Source organism: Corvus hawaiiensis, chromosome 3 (assembly GCF_020740725.1).
Source record: "Corvus hawaiiensis isolate bCorHaw1 chromosome 3, bCorHaw1.pri.cur, whole genome shotgun sequence".
NCBI classification, from domain to species: domain Eukaryota; kingdom Metazoa; phylum Chordata; class Aves; order Passeriformes; family Corvidae; genus Corvus; species Corvus hawaiiensis.
The window spans coordinates 117941129-117957109 of NC_063215.1; the positions used below are offsets into that span (position 1 = coordinate 117941129).

The following is a 15981-nucleotide window of genomic DNA, read 5'->3' on the forward strand; positions in this document are numbered from 1 at the left end:
GGAGAGCAAGGATCACCAATCTGAAGGTAATGGGATGTGCAGGTGCTTCACATGCCTAAAAAATCTGACCCTTAATTGCTTTGTAAAAAGAGAGGAGGGATGTACATAAACCCACTAGTGCAATTTCTGCTGTGACCACTCGTCCTATTTTAAGAAAATCAGTTGTTTCTCCTGTTCACAATAAATCAAAGTTAACCTCCAAAAAACACATGAAAAAGTTACAAAAAATACTACGTGATTGAATATTTTTTGAAAGAACAGAAACTCAGTTGAGGGTGATTTGCCAGCTTCTGTTTGTTTAAAGCTGAACAAACAGAGAGAAACACGTCATCAATATTATTTTAATACAGCTTTTAGGAGTGACTACAACTATGGAGTCCTGGTTTTTGTACCATAAGTACAACTGCAATAAATGAATTTAAAAAAAAAAAATTTCTAACCAGGGTTACTAAAACCAAGTTTTCTGTTAATATGATTGGCCTGGAGGAGATCAAAAGGCAAAGAGCAAGAATTCATCATTGTTGAAATGTAACATGTCTTTTTTCCCCTAAATTCAGTTTGACTTGACAGCAATGGGATTAATTTCAAATTTAAATGTGTGCAGGGGTTATGTTTATGTGGGAAAAGAAAGAAAAAAGGGTAAAAGGTGGTTTACCACTTGAGGTAAGCTGAGGAACTCCATGATCAGTAGCAACAACTGTCAGTGTAACAACTGTGTCAGCTGTGATGTGGTCCAGGTTGCTGCTGAGGGTGATTTCTCCAGTGCCATCATTTATACGGAAATCATCAGAATGGTTCATGAGGCTGATTAAAGAGCAACCAGGAGAGCATTCATATTAATGTCCTTGGAAGTGCCATCTACTTAGTGCTACCTCTGTAAGGAGCACTCAACAGACAATGTTTGCCTATTTGTAAAGAGCAGCTTTTAATTGCTGTCTTTAGCCTAAAATATATTGGCCTTTTACTTCCAAGTAGGTCTTCCATCATGAAAATGTACAGCATTCATGCCTTCAGTTCCCATATACCCCAAGGCTTTGATGTCCCCACTAGGAGAAGGCAGATCTTGCACACTCAGCTGCATATTCAGCAGCAGGAGAAACCCAAGTGACGTTGATCTGAAGGCCTGCTAATTCCTGGTGTTCTCTGAACTCTCACAGATAACTGGATTGCTCACAAGTAATGTGTTTTAGGCAGAATGCCATCTCATAGTTAGAAAGAGCCTCTTTCAAGGCAGTAGCTTTAAACGTCCACAAGTTTACTGCTCATTCGCCTGTCCTTCTCAATCGATGCTTTTCACCTCAAGGTATCCTGGTATTTTCCAAGATTTAGGGCTCATAGAAATCTCTTTCTCCACTGGTTTTTCTAAGCACAGTGCATTAAAGAAGTTAATTTCTTATCTCCTCCTCCTAGCAAACAGAAGATATGCACAGAGTCAGAGATTCATTTACTTCCTACCCAGAAACTCCAATGTATTATTCAGAATTTCAGAAATTCAAACAAATCTTGGCTGTGGGTTTTTGTTGCCAGTTTATCATTTGGTCGTGCCTTCTCTTATGACATCATCATGATTTGATAAGCTCTAAAACACCCAGTAATGACTGTAATTCTTCCTAAGCATAGAAATCATAACTGACTATAGCGCTTGTAAAATATTTTTGAAGAGATCTTATCCTTCTTAAGATCAATAAAAATACCTCTCTGTTTCTCTTCCAACAGGTACTTATTAACCTCACAGAAATGTACCTGTATGAAATGACAGCGTTGTTCCCAAGGTCGAGGTCAGTGGCAGACACTGACAGGACAAACTCCCCTTCCTTTGCTGTTGCCACATGGACACTGGCTGAGTACTGTGCCCTTGTGAACTGAGGAGCATTGTCATTCACATCTAACACCTGGATGCTGACGTGTGTGAAGTTCTGGGGTGTGACAGGAGAAAAACATGAGTTAGAAAATGCACAGGCACTTAAGAGGACAAATGAAAGGGAGTTCAGATAAAGCATAACTTGCTACTCCTTACCTGCCTTGGAGGCACTCCATTATCAGATGCCACCAGGAGCAGCTCATACATGTCTTTACTTTCTCGGTCTACAGAGCCAGTAACCACAATGGTTCCATCCTAGAGAAGGCAGTGGTTCAATGCACAGATCATTTTGAGAACTCTTGTACACTGAATTCTCAAAAGGGATGAGGGATTGAAATAATCTGTTTTCCTTTGGACTAGTCCACATTCCAAGCAACACCTGACCAGGAACGTCTTAGTTTTTGAGTATCAACATGTGTTTCCAACCTACAGGGCACGTGCTGGTTTGGATGTGTACTAGAATGGTATTGCCTACTCCTTTTCACCTGATGTATCTTACTATGCCAAGTCACTTCATGAACAGCAGTATCTAAATATTGCTTTCAGCATACCCAAACCCTTACCTGCTGGATGCTGCATGGATTATCCCCATCCTCAGCTGACAAGTAGTAAGTAATTCGTGCATTCTCTCCCTCATCCACATCGGTGGCAGTCACATGTCCAACTCTAGTGGGGTTATCCAACCTGTATTCCCCTTCCAGAGCCTCAAAGCTGTATGGCTGATTCTGAAACTCAGGGTTGTTATCATTGACATCCAGAACAGTGATGTGGAACAAGGCACTTGAATTAAGCCCATTTATTACATTATCAACAGCCCATACCTGACAAAGTAAGAAAAAAAATGGAATTGTAGTTGACTACATTGCCATTTCAACCACTCATAAAGATATAAAAAGGCATTCAAGGGAACAAAGCAGAGATGAGCCAAAGCTGCAAAGTCTCTCTCCAAATTTACTTGTAAAGTGAATCCAGATGTAGTCTCCCTGTCCAGTTCTGTGTCATTCCTTAATGAAAGTGTTCCAGGGACATCCACAGTAAATGAAGTGCTGTTGTGAATAAAGTATCCCTGAGAAAAGCCAGCCTAAAAAGAAAACATTGTTCATGTAAGTTTAAAATTATTAAGATTTAAGTTCAAAAAATAATCTTATTAATACTAATACCTGACATTTTTATAAGATTTCTCATTACAGAAGTACAAATGATTTGCCAGGTTTAATAAATGAAATCCTGCACCCTGAGCTATTGGAATAATAGGTTTCTTTGGCAAACAGGAACTGGGGTATGTGGAAGCACTTGCGGGCTTCTCTATTTGGGTCCTACACATTCTCCCAAAAGCTCTCCAAGACTTATCCCCATGATGCACAGGGCAGCAAAACAGAGTTCAGTGGAGTATGAACTGAGCATTTATGCTGCTTTAAAACTGACATGAGCAAGAGTAATGTTGCAAATCAGAAACCTCTTCCTCCAAAGCTTCTCCCCAGTGCCACAGCTACATGTGAAATGTCTTTATAAAACGAGGGGAGAAAGAAACCACTTGTTATAAAGCAGAGGGAAATTCTGTAATTTCCTATTATAGAAGAAACAACTCTATCAGGGTTACAAATTTCCTGTCTAAGCTGAAACTAATGGTAAGTTTACCAAGTTTAGTTTACCGAGCAACATTCAATCAGAAACTATTATTTTGACAAAAGAAGCAATAAGACAGAATTTAAAAAAAAAAAAATCTGTCTCTCTCTGCTGTGATGCATTCATCTCATATGCACATGCACAGAAGCAAACAACACTTCCTGTCCTGGGTCACATATACAGTGGGAGAGAATCTCTCCCCATCTTCTCTGATCTAGCCAGTAAACTATTTCGTACAAGGTCTTAACTTCCTTGGTTAGGGAGGTTTTACTGCTGGCTCCAGAGAGAGCAAGACAAAGTTTTCATGACCCAAAACATACTTAGTGCCAATCATTTAAGAAATCTCCTTTTGCCTATCTACTACTATGCTTTTTTGCAGATTAATAGAGAAAAAACATGTCATTTTGATTTATCAGGATGAGGTTAATTTGGTACCTACCTCGTCCTTGTCAGCAACACTGAATGTGTAGACAGGACTCCCCTTCTGATGGTTTTCAAACACAAACACATCATAAGCTGCCTGACTGAATTCTGGTGGATTATCATTGACATCTTCTACGTGAACAACTACAAGTGTTTCATTGCTGAGACTTGGCTGACCTCCATCTGATGCCTCCACTTTCACTTCAAATTTATTTATGGTTTCATAATCCAGCTGCTGGTTCAGGCTGAGCTGGCCTGTGCTTGGGTTGACAAGGAACACCGGGGAGGAGGTTTGAGGTTGCTGGTCAACAATTTGGTACGTCACGAGGGCGTTGGGCCCAGCATCCCGATCAGTAGCAGACAGTGTCAGCAGGGTACTTCCCAGCTCTAGGTCTTCAGGGACCTTCATTTCATACCTGCTCGATGAGAAGACCGGGGCGTTGTCGTTCACATCATCGATGATGATGGTCAGGTTGAGCGCTGTAGATCTCACGGGTTGGCCTTGGTCACTGGCAATCACTGTTAAGTTATAGAAGCCTTGTTCTTCTCTGTCCAGCACCTTTTCCAGCAAAATGAATCCGGAGCTGTCAATATCCATTTTTCCTTCTCCGCCCTTCAGAGAGAAAACCACTAATCCATTAAAGCCCTCATCTGCATCTGTGGCTGACACGCTGGTGACCTTGGTTCCCACCGGCTCATTCTCCGGAATGGCAATGGTGGTGTTGGTTGTACCAAACACGGGGCTGTTATCATTGACATCTGTAACTCTGATAAACACCGTGGCATAGTCAGTAGTGCTTCCATCTGACAAGGAAATATTGAAAGTGTAATTTCTCTGGGATTCGTAGTCCAGTTTGGTTTTTGTTGAGATGATTCCCTTGTCATCGATGGCAAATGAAGCAGATTCTGTCAGCACTCGAAACTCAACTGGTATGTGGGGATTTAAAGCCTCATAGTCTACCTGTGTAAGATACAGCATATTATCAATAAATGAATTAAAACACATAAACCACTGTCTGAAAAAAGAATGGCTGTTTTAACTATGTCCAGACTCGTTTTATGGTTGATATTGTGGATTGGTATCAACTTATGGTTGATACTGTGTCTTGATTTTTTACTTCTTTTAATGAATTTTCATTCAGATACTTGTTAACTTCACAGATTCTTTAAAAGAAGTAAAAATCAAGCTTCAGGAAAAATGCAGAGAGGACTGCCTTTTATTGAAATGTGAATATATATAATACATAATAAAATAACAGACTGAACTTTAACCTTTGGTTCTGCCTTTCTTTATATGAAAAAAGGGGGAAAATTAACTCAAGATGTCTATAAATCAAAACCCTAAAACACATTATATTCTCGCTGCTTTGCTATGAGGCCTCCCATGTGTGTTCAGACTTTCATCCAAGAAGGAGCAATCACGGTGCATTCTGGCGCTCCGCTTATCTGAGCATTTTTGATCAAAATGAAGAGCAAGTTCTAGGGCCTTCTTTGAAAATGCCTTTATGACTTTTCTCTGGTGGGGATTCTCATATCATGTCACAGGGTTTTAGATTTATCACCAAGAGATAAGGGAATATTGCCTAGCCCAAGCTTTGAGCCACTAAACCCTTTGGAGGGTGTCCAAAGTCAACAGAGGGCTACGCACAAAACTTTACTTTCTCAAGCAGTTCTGGGGTTCATTTTGTTTAATTAGGGGGGTTGGGTTTGTTTTCTTTTTAGTGTTAAATGGTAGCTGATGCTGTTTAAATGTTTGCAAAGGTTTAACTGGAAACAAACCCACCTTGGTGATAAACTTCATCTGAGGGATGTACTCAGTAGTGCATGTGAAGCTTGCTATGTAGAGCACACAGTATCTAGCTCTCCATAGCTCAGGGAGGTATGGATATTTAGAGCACATCTATTACAGGATTTTCTTAGAGCTGCCCTGTCCTATATAGAGATAAAGTTCTTACTTGTACTATTTCAACAGGAGCAACCAGCTCTTCTTCCACAGACACATTGTATGTTTTCTGAATAAACCGTGGTCTGGAATCTCCAACTGCAAAGATTTCTACTGGCACTGATGAACTTCTTGGAACTGTCCCACCTGCAAGCAAAAGGAAACAATTTCCCAGCAGATGCACAGAATACTCCCCCGAAAAAATACACTCTTCTATGGTACTGCCTTTTTAAAAATGTTTAATCTTTAGTGCTACTGTTATAGTACTGCCTCTTTAAAAATTTTTAATCTTTAGTGCTACTGTTATAGTACTGCCTCAGAGGTCCTCAGCAAGACCACAGACAAAGGATGGACTGAGGAATCCCTTTTGTACCCATATTTCCCCCCAGTACCCATTTTATCCACGTGACCCTAAATTTGAAGACACAGAGCTCATATTGACCAAATAATGGAAAAACCACAAGGCTGAAAACCACTTTGTATTCTCATTATACCAGGAGTGGGATGCCATTCCAAGGTTACATTTATTTCTGCCCTTATTCAGGTCATGAATGTTCACCGAGTTCTCTGTTATTCTTTTAAATCAAAGAAACCCCCCATAACTGTGGCTAAGGAAATGCTGTTTATGCTGGTCATCCTAAAAATGGATTTGGCATCTCCAGTTTACCCACATGGATGTGCAAATAAAGACCAAATTCCTCAGCACATTTTATTTTCCTTTTACTCCTTATTAACTAATGAGTGAGTTATAAATTTCTGACTTCTGCCTGAATTTCTGTTTCCTATGCTGTGCAACAGCAATCAGTAAGTTAAAGGAAGATGTGATTATATATATATATATATATATGTTATTTCACATGTTCTTCCCACAGCCATAAAGAAAACAGATTTGATATAACACCACCAGCAGAAACAGTTTTACCAGAGATGCAGCAATTTCTTTGGATAAATGAGACAGTTTCTTCTTATCTTCAACAAACAAGAGCAGATAAAATATATGCTATTATTCAAACAAAGCCTGTGAACCTATTTGACAGCATTCCTTCCAGTAAGAAACCAAACAAAACCAAAACTCATCACCAGGAATAGCTGTGTTGACTGGTACTGAAACCCTGTCTTACCATCAGTAGCTGTTATCCACAAGACAAACTTCTTAAGCTCGTTGATTCCTAATGGGATTACTGTTTTTAAACTGATTTGTCCTGTGGATGTATCCAATTGAAAGTGTCCATCTTCATTGCCACCAGCTAAGATGAAGCTTATATCTCCATTTATACCATCATCCGGATCATCAGCAGCAACCTGGAGGGAAAAAAAAAATTTTTACTCTAGTTTCTGTGCTTTATCAAATTTTCTCCCATTTTAGATATACATAAAAATCAGGTAAATATAGCTGCAGTTAAATTTGGTTGTACCTTTCACTGCCCACTTCTTATTGAACTGCTGGGTTAAACCTCAGTACCAAAGTTTGCTCTTGGATGCACAGACAATATCATTCCAGCAGCACCAGCAAAATCCTGCTCCTGTGGAGCTCATGTGAATTACACCCAGATTGTATTCAGAGAACTGGTTTCATAACAATTCCAAAGGCACTAGAGGCAGATTGTTCAAGACATTTCACCAGGAGCCATGAAATCTGCCCATCTGGGTATGAGCTTTGATAGTGACTCCCTATAGATCTCAACTCCTACTTCCTGTTTTATTTGGTTAACTGGTTTACTATGTTAGGAAAAGTATATTGTATCTAAAAATTATCCCCAATGCTCCAGCATTCAGCAGCCTTTCAAAGATGTTGTGCCATTATTTAAGTTCCTGGACTCTAACAACATTCAGTTTTTATTAAACATTTTACAACAACTAAATTCCAGAATCTTATTTTCTGTCATATATTTGTGGAATTCAGGCTGGTGCACAGAACCAGAATAAAAATCCTTTATAATTTATTCCCTGATCTGGGATATGATTAAATTACCCAGGACACTGTGATTATGGAATATCAATAGCTTTGAAATGAAAGGTGGATTGTTTCTGAGCTGAGAGGAGCTCAAAAAAGATCCCCTACTCAGCAGAACTGCTACACAAGTTTAAGCAAGGTCTCATGCATGCATTCAACACAAAAATGTCATTTTTGCTTAGTATTTCTAGTACCTGAAGAATGGCCATTCCTGCAGTCATGTTGAGGAAAATATCTTGTCTATATGATGTGTCTCTAAAGGTTGGGCTGTTGTCATTTTCATCCAGCAGCACTATGTTGATAGGAGAGTTCACCTCTTTCTGAGGTGGCAGATGATCTCTAGCAGTGACCTGCAAAAATGATGCAGTGAAAAGACTGTGTTGTTCAAATGCATGTTCTGTAAGTAGTAAAAAGGATGAATGAGAACTACAAGCTGAGTAAACTGTATCAGCAGTGGTATTTCCCTCCAGATAACTTTGATGTCAAAGTCTGGATTTGATTCTTCAATTAAGCTGCTGTTCCATATTCAAGATTCAGCCTCCTGCCAGGACAGATCAGGTCTCACCTGTTGGCTCGGGTTACCTTGGAAAGGAGCAGGCTTATTTTTAATACCTGGAGGTGAATAGAGGGTACTCTCTCCCTGTCCAGCAGCATGGAGTTCCTCACAGTTAGGATCCCAGCTGGACTTAGCTGGAAGGGACTGTCATCTGGAGTGAGAGTGAGCGTTCCCTGGAAGCCTCCCTGCAAACAGGGAAGATATTTGTTATCAAATAGATCAGTCACTCAGCTACTCCCTTAGGATGCTTTCTTCTTTTCCTCATGGAGAAGGTTAAATTTTCTTGTTTAACTGAGATTACAGTTCCAAAAAACCAAAATTAAAACAAGAGAGAGAAGCAAACAACATGGAAGAAATAACATGCAGGCTGAGAAGAACTTGCAGTTTTGTGTTCATTTTGCACTTCCGCACTTCCAGATTTGGGACTTTTTGCAAAACAGAAGAGTTCCAAAGACAGCCAAAATTTATTCTTTGTCTGCAGTGCTCTACCCCTTAAAGAAGTGAAATTAAGATTGCTTTGCTTAAGCATATTTAGGTAGTTAGAAAAAAAAAAATTCTATTCACAATAGCTGTATAACACAAACACATTTTATATTATATTTCAGTACTTGTAGCAGCCATAGAAACACTGTCTTTTCACCTCATCTTGGTCAGTAGCTGTTATTTGAAGAACTTCCATCCCATTTGGGGAATTTTCTGGAAGTGAGACATTGTAACTTGCTTGTGACAATACTGGATCGTTGTCATTCTCATCTCCAATAGTAACCAGAACTAGTGCATCAGCTGTTTTGAAAAGCTTGTCTTGCTGAGCGGCCTAGAAAACAGAGTTTATAGCTGTAAATTCCATGCCCTGACAACAAGCAGCTTAACACAAGGATGTGGCAACTGCATATTTACAATTATTTTTTCCTTTAGTTTGATTTTTAAATGGCAGGATGAAGCCTTGATACCAATTATTATGAGAAATACTATTAACAGCAACTGGGATTTACATATAATTTTCTGAAATTGAGACTAAAATGCCAAAACAATCTCTACCTGAATGCCCACCACAAGATTTGGACATATTTCTCTGTCAATTGAGGTCTTGACTTCCAACACTCCAGTGTCATTGATTGAAAAGCTGTTGTTATAGGCTGGGGGGTTCACTGAAAAGCAACAAATTGGGAAGGGTTTGTGAGAATGAACCAGAACAGTAAGGTTCATCTGTTTGTATGAGTGGTAACGTCTCAGCCATAGCAAAAAGGAACAGACATTCCACATAAAAGACTGGTTTTCAAACACTCTGTCCTCAAAACAATTCCTAGGAAATTCACTCACACTTCAAGGATGTCAAATTAAGCATTTAGTAAACTTTTGACAATTCCTTCAGGAGGAGGAAAAGCTCTTGATGGAATTATCTCTCTAGATGGTCCTGAATGGAAATTCTTTGATCAAATTGAAGCCTCTAGACTGGCTTACACTTGAAATCAGGAATTGATTTTTGTTCATTGGAAGGAGGGTAAGAATATGTAAGTCTTTTAGCCCTTAGTCTTTAACCTTGTGACAATGACTGAGATTAGACTGATTTAGCTCGTGGAGCAGCACTGCAGTGAAGCTGTGTGCACTTCAAGACATCTGAATGAACCCTGCACTTCCTTATCATTATCTCCAGTAACAGGTAAATGAATCATCACAAATTACTGTGTCAATGTCTAGAAGAAAATAAAGGCTCTTACCTAGTTTGATGCTGTAAATTATTCTTTCGTTTATACCTTTGTCTCCATCTTGAGCCAAGATCTTCTCTGGGAGAATAGCCAGAGGACCCACCTAGAAAACATGCATGAACTTGATTAACTTGATAAAAAAAACCACACATTAACTTAAAATCTTTCATGAGATAAGTCACAGTTTTGACTAAAGAAACAAGAAACATGTATTTAATCAATGTGATCAGGAAAAAGTTCTTTCTTTGCCATATATGCTTCAGAGAGGAAAATTATGACCAAGATACTTGATGGATTCACTGTGTTTAAGAAACACCAGATTATAAAGCTGCAGTCACAGATGGAATTTATGTTAAGAACATTGAATATTTCAGTTCCATTCCTCTCCTAGAAGAGGACACACATGTCTCTACTGCAGCCAAATAAAAACAGTAATTTAAAAGATAAAAACGTTTCAGAAGAGCTAAAATTATTCCTTTCTCTAGAATTAAAGATGAACTTCTAACAAAAGGGACACCAGAGGTGTAACTCTAAAATTAAATGTGGTTTAAAATATGTTAACATGAAGATAATGACATAGGGATAATAGTCAACCTTTTTAATTTTAGTGGATTACTCTGATAGTACTATACTGTTACTGTTTTTTCTTAATACATGCAGAAACCCGAGTCAAACAAATACATTCCACCAAGAAATCCCTACTCTATATAGAAAAAAAAAGTTACAAAAGTAATGTAGACTACGGATTGCCATTCAGATCCTTGTTTTTGCTTACCTGATTGTAGTGCAGTATGAAAGAATTACACTACTTAAAACCAATTAATTTCAGGACTGATGGACAGCCAGTTGCCCTTTGAATTTTACATAGAAAGCCCTGTTAGAACAGGAATATCGAGGTTTTTGCCTTTTCTTTCTTTTTTTTTTTAAATTCTTTTTTTCCCCAAAACACAAAATAATCTGTTTCTGTCACAGAAAATCCTATTCTTCATCTAATACATGGCCTGCTTATCTGGTAGTTGGAGGTCTACAGCTGGTATCTTTTTCACTGATCAGCACAAAGGAAAGCAGCTCCATCCATCTTAAGCTGCTCAAGGAGGAAGAATCCTTGGAAGAAAAGCACTATGGATAGGGATAACCTATTTACAGCAGCATTCAGTGAAGAGCTTTTACCTGGTTTTCATTGATATTTCCAGTGTACACAGATTGACTGAAATAGGGGTTCAATGTATCATAATCTTGCACATGAATTATTAATGATGCAGTGTCACTCTGGTTTCCAAATTTTTCCTGCATCCCAAGGAAAAAAAGAAAATAAGAACCACTGTTGTGAAAAAAACCGTATCTCAGTGGAAAATACAGCAGAATATTATTATTATTACATATATTTTGCAGCACTTTTAACCTGAGAACACTCAGCCTATCAGATTGCTCCATTTCTGGAAATCCAGTTCTAGGAATAAAACTATCAACAGGTAATCTTTCTTTAGCTACTCATTTTCTATCAGGAATGTAGAATATAGTAATAGAATATTTACTACAGCTGTACTAATTGCTAGATACCACAATAATCCTAGCAAAATTACTTCTTTTTAGTTCTAAAAGGAAATGAAGGCAAATACATCTTCAAATCTCAAAAAAGACAAACAAAAAAACCTGGTAAGACTCATCAAAAATATGAGAGATCTGCCAGAATGAATAGGTGATAATATTTGTTACAATAGTGGAGAATGAATATGTTCAATATTTATACTTAGAGAAATACAGAAAGAAACTCGAGCTGGTATTTGAGAGGAAACAAACAATGGCTCAAATATTAAGAATGTGCTACTTTGTCTCCAGTATAACCAAGTTGCAGACACAACTTTTGGGTTGGGAACTCCCAAAGTTGTAAATTTGTACAAACTGGGATGCTATAAAACAAAGGAACTATCATTGTAGAACTATTGTGGGTCTCATTCTTCTTTTAATTTGTATCATACCTTTGCTTGGACTGTTAAATTGAAAAAGTTGACCTCGTTGTAATCCAGTGGTTTTTGCACCATGATGTTTCCATCTCCTTCCCTTATAGAAAAGTAATCAGAGTTTGGGCCCTATTAAATGAATAAATCAAATATTTTATATGATTGATGATGAAATACATTCTCCTTTCTCTTTTTTCACCTTTATTATTGGACTATTTTTCATAAAGGTGCAGGAATGTCACAACGACCACCAATGGAAAGAAAAAGGCTGATCCTCCTCCACACATTCTATTGCCTCCCCTGTCAGTGCCAATAGAATTTCTATCTGATTTATCTTATCCTATGGCATACAGGGGAATAGCATCAGCTTCCCTTCACCAACTATAGACGGAGACAGCAAGCTCAGATGTGAAGATTTCCACTGCAGATATCTAAATGTAGTTGAAATACTCTTACTTCAATGGCTTGAGGACTGGAGACCAACAGCAAATCAAATATAAACTTTAAAAAGAGGGGAAGCAGCTCTGCCTCCTGCTACTACAAAGGACCACTGAGCTCCTTAGCTGTAGCTGAAGAGTGCCATAAATCATTCCACAAATGTTAAGAAACAAGATCCAGGCCTCAGTGCATGCCAGGCTGATCCTGTGGTATGATTTAAAAGATCTCTTGGATGCTTTGCAGATTTTTCATCTTCACAGTGCAAGGGAGCACGCTGTGATTGGGTCCCAGGCTATGGATCTATGAAATTCAAACTGGTGTTCACAGTTCCCAACTAACAAAGGGCACTCACCCACAGACTGTAGGTAAGGAGGCTGAATTCTGGTGAAAAGTCCTTATCCTTAGCTTCCACTTTTATAACCGTGGAATTGATTTCAGCTACCTAAGAGGAAATAAAGATCATCAAATGCTCAGTCATAAGCCCCTTCCCATACCCTTCCTAACTTGGGGCAGGAAAGTTGTGCTACCTGCTTAGCAAATCACTTCCCGTTGCTATTTCTGGCTGGGAACGTTTCTCCATCACCCCACTCCCCCAGATGTACATGCAGCCCAGCCTTTCTTTTCCACACCCACGGGAAGGAGCAGGTAAGTCCCATAAGGGTGCATGTAATGAACTAATCTCAGTGTAGTCACATTAGAACCTCCCCAAAAAGTAATTTAAAAATATCCCAGGAAAAAAGTATCAGCATTTGCCATAACCCACCTCTGATACTGAAGCATTATAATTAGCTTGTTGAAATTCTGGAGCGTTGTCATTTACATCAATTAATTCTACGTTCCGTCCATTCTCTACCTCATCAGTCTTTGCAGGGGAAGAAATGACAACAGTGAGGTGGCAGCATTCTGCTAACATTTAATTTCTTATAAAATGAGATCCTCAAAGAGACACCCTTTCATTAAACTACCATTTAGAATTAGGGAATAGAGGGAATTAGACTACCATTCCTAAAATTAACTTTTAAAAATTTACCTTAGTTTTCTGTGAACAAAACCACTTCTTTCAATCAGCAGATTTCAACAAATCATCTTTTACAAGGTACTCTGAACTCCCTGCATCATAGCTTTCAATTAAATAGTATTGCAGAAAATAATCATTTGCATTAGATTAGACAATTAATGCAGTTGATGAAGCGTGGTTTGTACTTACTGCTCCAATCCTTTGGCAAACAACAGCATACCAGACCATTTTACCCTAAAATTGAATGAACAAGCCAATAAATAATATAATCAATGAACTAATAATATTGTTATCAAAGATAATTTTTGCCAAAATTATACAAAATTTCTTCTAATACTTGAATCCTCAGGTGTGCTGTACCAAAATACTCTGCTTAAAATTAACACACTGTAATTACTTTGCTCTATATTATAAAGTTTATTTGACTGCCATTCATCTACTGCTGATACCCACCCGCCCAGATCCCACCATCCCTCTGTACCTAACTGCTCTCCCCAACAAAAAGTTGACAGAGAATAGAGGAGAACATGTGCAAGAGGCATAAAAAGTGTTTTAATCCATTTGGGAAATATCCCAATGAGAAATGCAAATGTAAAAAATCATAAGTACTTTTTCATCCATTACAAACATTGATTGTAACAATGTTTTTTACAATATGCCTGGTCCAGGTCTGTTGAGTACAGTGCTACTCTGAGATAGCAGTGTCCAAAATACAAATCCAGTGCTACTCTGAAGTAGCACTTGTATAATAAATTGTCTCTATTTACTCTGCAGTACTACACCATTTTCATATTCAGAGGCAAAAAAATGTGCCTATTCAGCCAGGAAAAACACTGATATTTCTTTCTAAATTCCTGGGAGTGCTCCAGAGCAAGAACTGCCTAGGAAGAAGGATCCACCCTTTTGTCCATCAAGCAACAGAGGCCCATAAATCCATGTGTGTGAAGTGCTTATGATTAAGGATTACCTTCTACCAAATTGTATCTGCTCAGTCTCACTTTGATGAAATAATTCATGTTCCTGAGAGGTGAGTTTAAAGGCAAGTGTCATAATGCATATTTACAGCTCTCAGTACAATACATGACTAGGAAAGAACCTGTCTGGCTGTCAGATAGTAGGAAAGTTTAGTTATAGGAAACTGAAGACATTTAACAGATATTAGTGAGAGGTAGATACTGAATTCTATTCAGACAAATCACTTCTTTGAAATACCAACCTGTATTGCGAGAGAATGAACAATTAAAATCCATTATCTTAATGCCATTTTTTTCACTTGTCAAGAAAACCTTTATCCCTAGCCTTTATATGAAGTAAAACTAATACCTCAAGAGCCTCAACATCCAGTGCCTTAAGAGTCCTCACAGTTGCATTGCTAGATCCAGAAGGATAGTCCAGATCTACATAACCCCTGTGTTCAGGGAATACAAACTCTCGTAATTCCAGATTCACATTGGGTGGGATATCTGTAATCCATTCTATATCACCTGTAAGAGAAAATGTAACCAAATTAGATTGCTTCATGGAAAAGAAATCCATGGGTTCATTTTGTATGTATTGACATCTTGATTACTGGTGACCTTTGGTTACATTTTATATTATTCTGGCATTTTCAGCTAAACTGTATGATCTGTTAAAGTCACCCTGCACAAGTGTCCTGATGTGTTTTTAAAACCACATAAAGCCACTTTTTCCAATATATGCACACAATATACCCAGAATTAAAAAGCTTGACATAATTTACACCTAAATTTGCACCTTTTTTTTTGAAAATAGCTTTATGCTGCACAACTTTTTTCTCCACATTTACTGTGAAAATGTAATTGAAGTCGGCCAGTGTAATCAAACTCATCGAGAGGCTGCATGAGATGAGTTTCAGTATTTTCCAAACACAAGGGCCTTTCATATATTTCAGCTGAATCTGTCAGGCAGTAGAATCAAGTGTGAATCTGGATTCAGGTGGAAAGTGTGTGGCCTTTTCCTTAATGTGTTCCTGCTTGTACAGGACACAAACACAAAACACTGCAACCTTCAAATCAATTCTTACGTGATTTTCTACAACCATGCATTCGGGAACTATTCTCCTGAAAGTATGAAGGCTTGTTGTTTGTAATTATCAGGATTCCTGTTAGACTGACTGTCATTTCAGTAGTGAGTGTACTACTTGCTTGGTTAAACACCAAATCTGTTTGAAATTGCATTAAAATGTATCCTTTTAAACCACCCAGCGTGGTGTTACTGCCAACTTCATTAAATAAAGTTACCTTACTCGTGTCAAGACATTTGTGTTTATGTAATCATACTTATCTTCTCATGGAAGACATTATCTGGATTGCAAACCCATGATCCCCTCTCCTTACCAAAGTCTTTCCTGAACAGCCCAAATATTTCCCATGATCTTCAGGAAACTTGCAAGCTGTGTTTCTTCCTTATGCACTGGTTTCGTACTCCATCACTACTAATTTAGGTTAGTAAATGCTTTCTGTAACAGTCCCATCT

The 15981-nt window shown here is 38.3% G+C and overlaps 1 protein-coding gene across 1 annotated transcript in view; it reads right to left on the minus strand.

Annotated features, from left to right (window-relative positions):
- Nucleotides 1-15981, minus strand: part of LOC125322946 (cadherin-23-like) — a 41634-nt gene that overhangs the window by 19965 nt on the left and 5688 nt on the right. Inside the window, exons 3-21 of the mRNA XM_048297376.1 lie at nucleotides 14809-14969; nucleotides 13675-13719; nucleotides 13231-13329; nucleotides 12820-12909; nucleotides 12048-12158; nucleotides 11239-11355; nucleotides 10081-10171; nucleotides 9401-9510; nucleotides 9003-9176; nucleotides 8419-8547; nucleotides 8001-8156; nucleotides 6974-7154; nucleotides 5866-5999; nucleotides 3927-4871; nucleotides 2817-2942; nucleotides 2425-2682; nucleotides 2018-2116; nucleotides 1744-1916; nucleotides 656-804 (exon numbers count right to left, since the gene is read on the minus strand). Of these exons, the coding sequence (XP_048153333.1) occupies nucleotides 656-804; nucleotides 1744-1916; nucleotides 2018-2116; nucleotides 2425-2682; nucleotides 2817-2942; nucleotides 3927-4871; nucleotides 5866-5999; nucleotides 6974-7154; nucleotides 8001-8156; nucleotides 8419-8547; nucleotides 9003-9176; nucleotides 9401-9510; nucleotides 10081-10171; nucleotides 11239-11355; nucleotides 12048-12158; nucleotides 12820-12909; nucleotides 13231-13329; nucleotides 13675-13719; nucleotides 14809-14969 (3348 nt within the window). The remainder of the gene's footprint in view (nucleotides 1-655; nucleotides 805-1743; nucleotides 1917-2017; nucleotides 2117-2424; nucleotides 2683-2816; nucleotides 2943-3926; nucleotides 4872-5865; nucleotides 6000-6973; nucleotides 7155-8000; nucleotides 8157-8418; nucleotides 8548-9002; nucleotides 9177-9400; nucleotides 9511-10080; nucleotides 10172-11238; nucleotides 11356-12047; nucleotides 12159-12819; nucleotides 12910-13230; nucleotides 13330-13674; nucleotides 13720-14808; nucleotides 14970-15981) is intronic.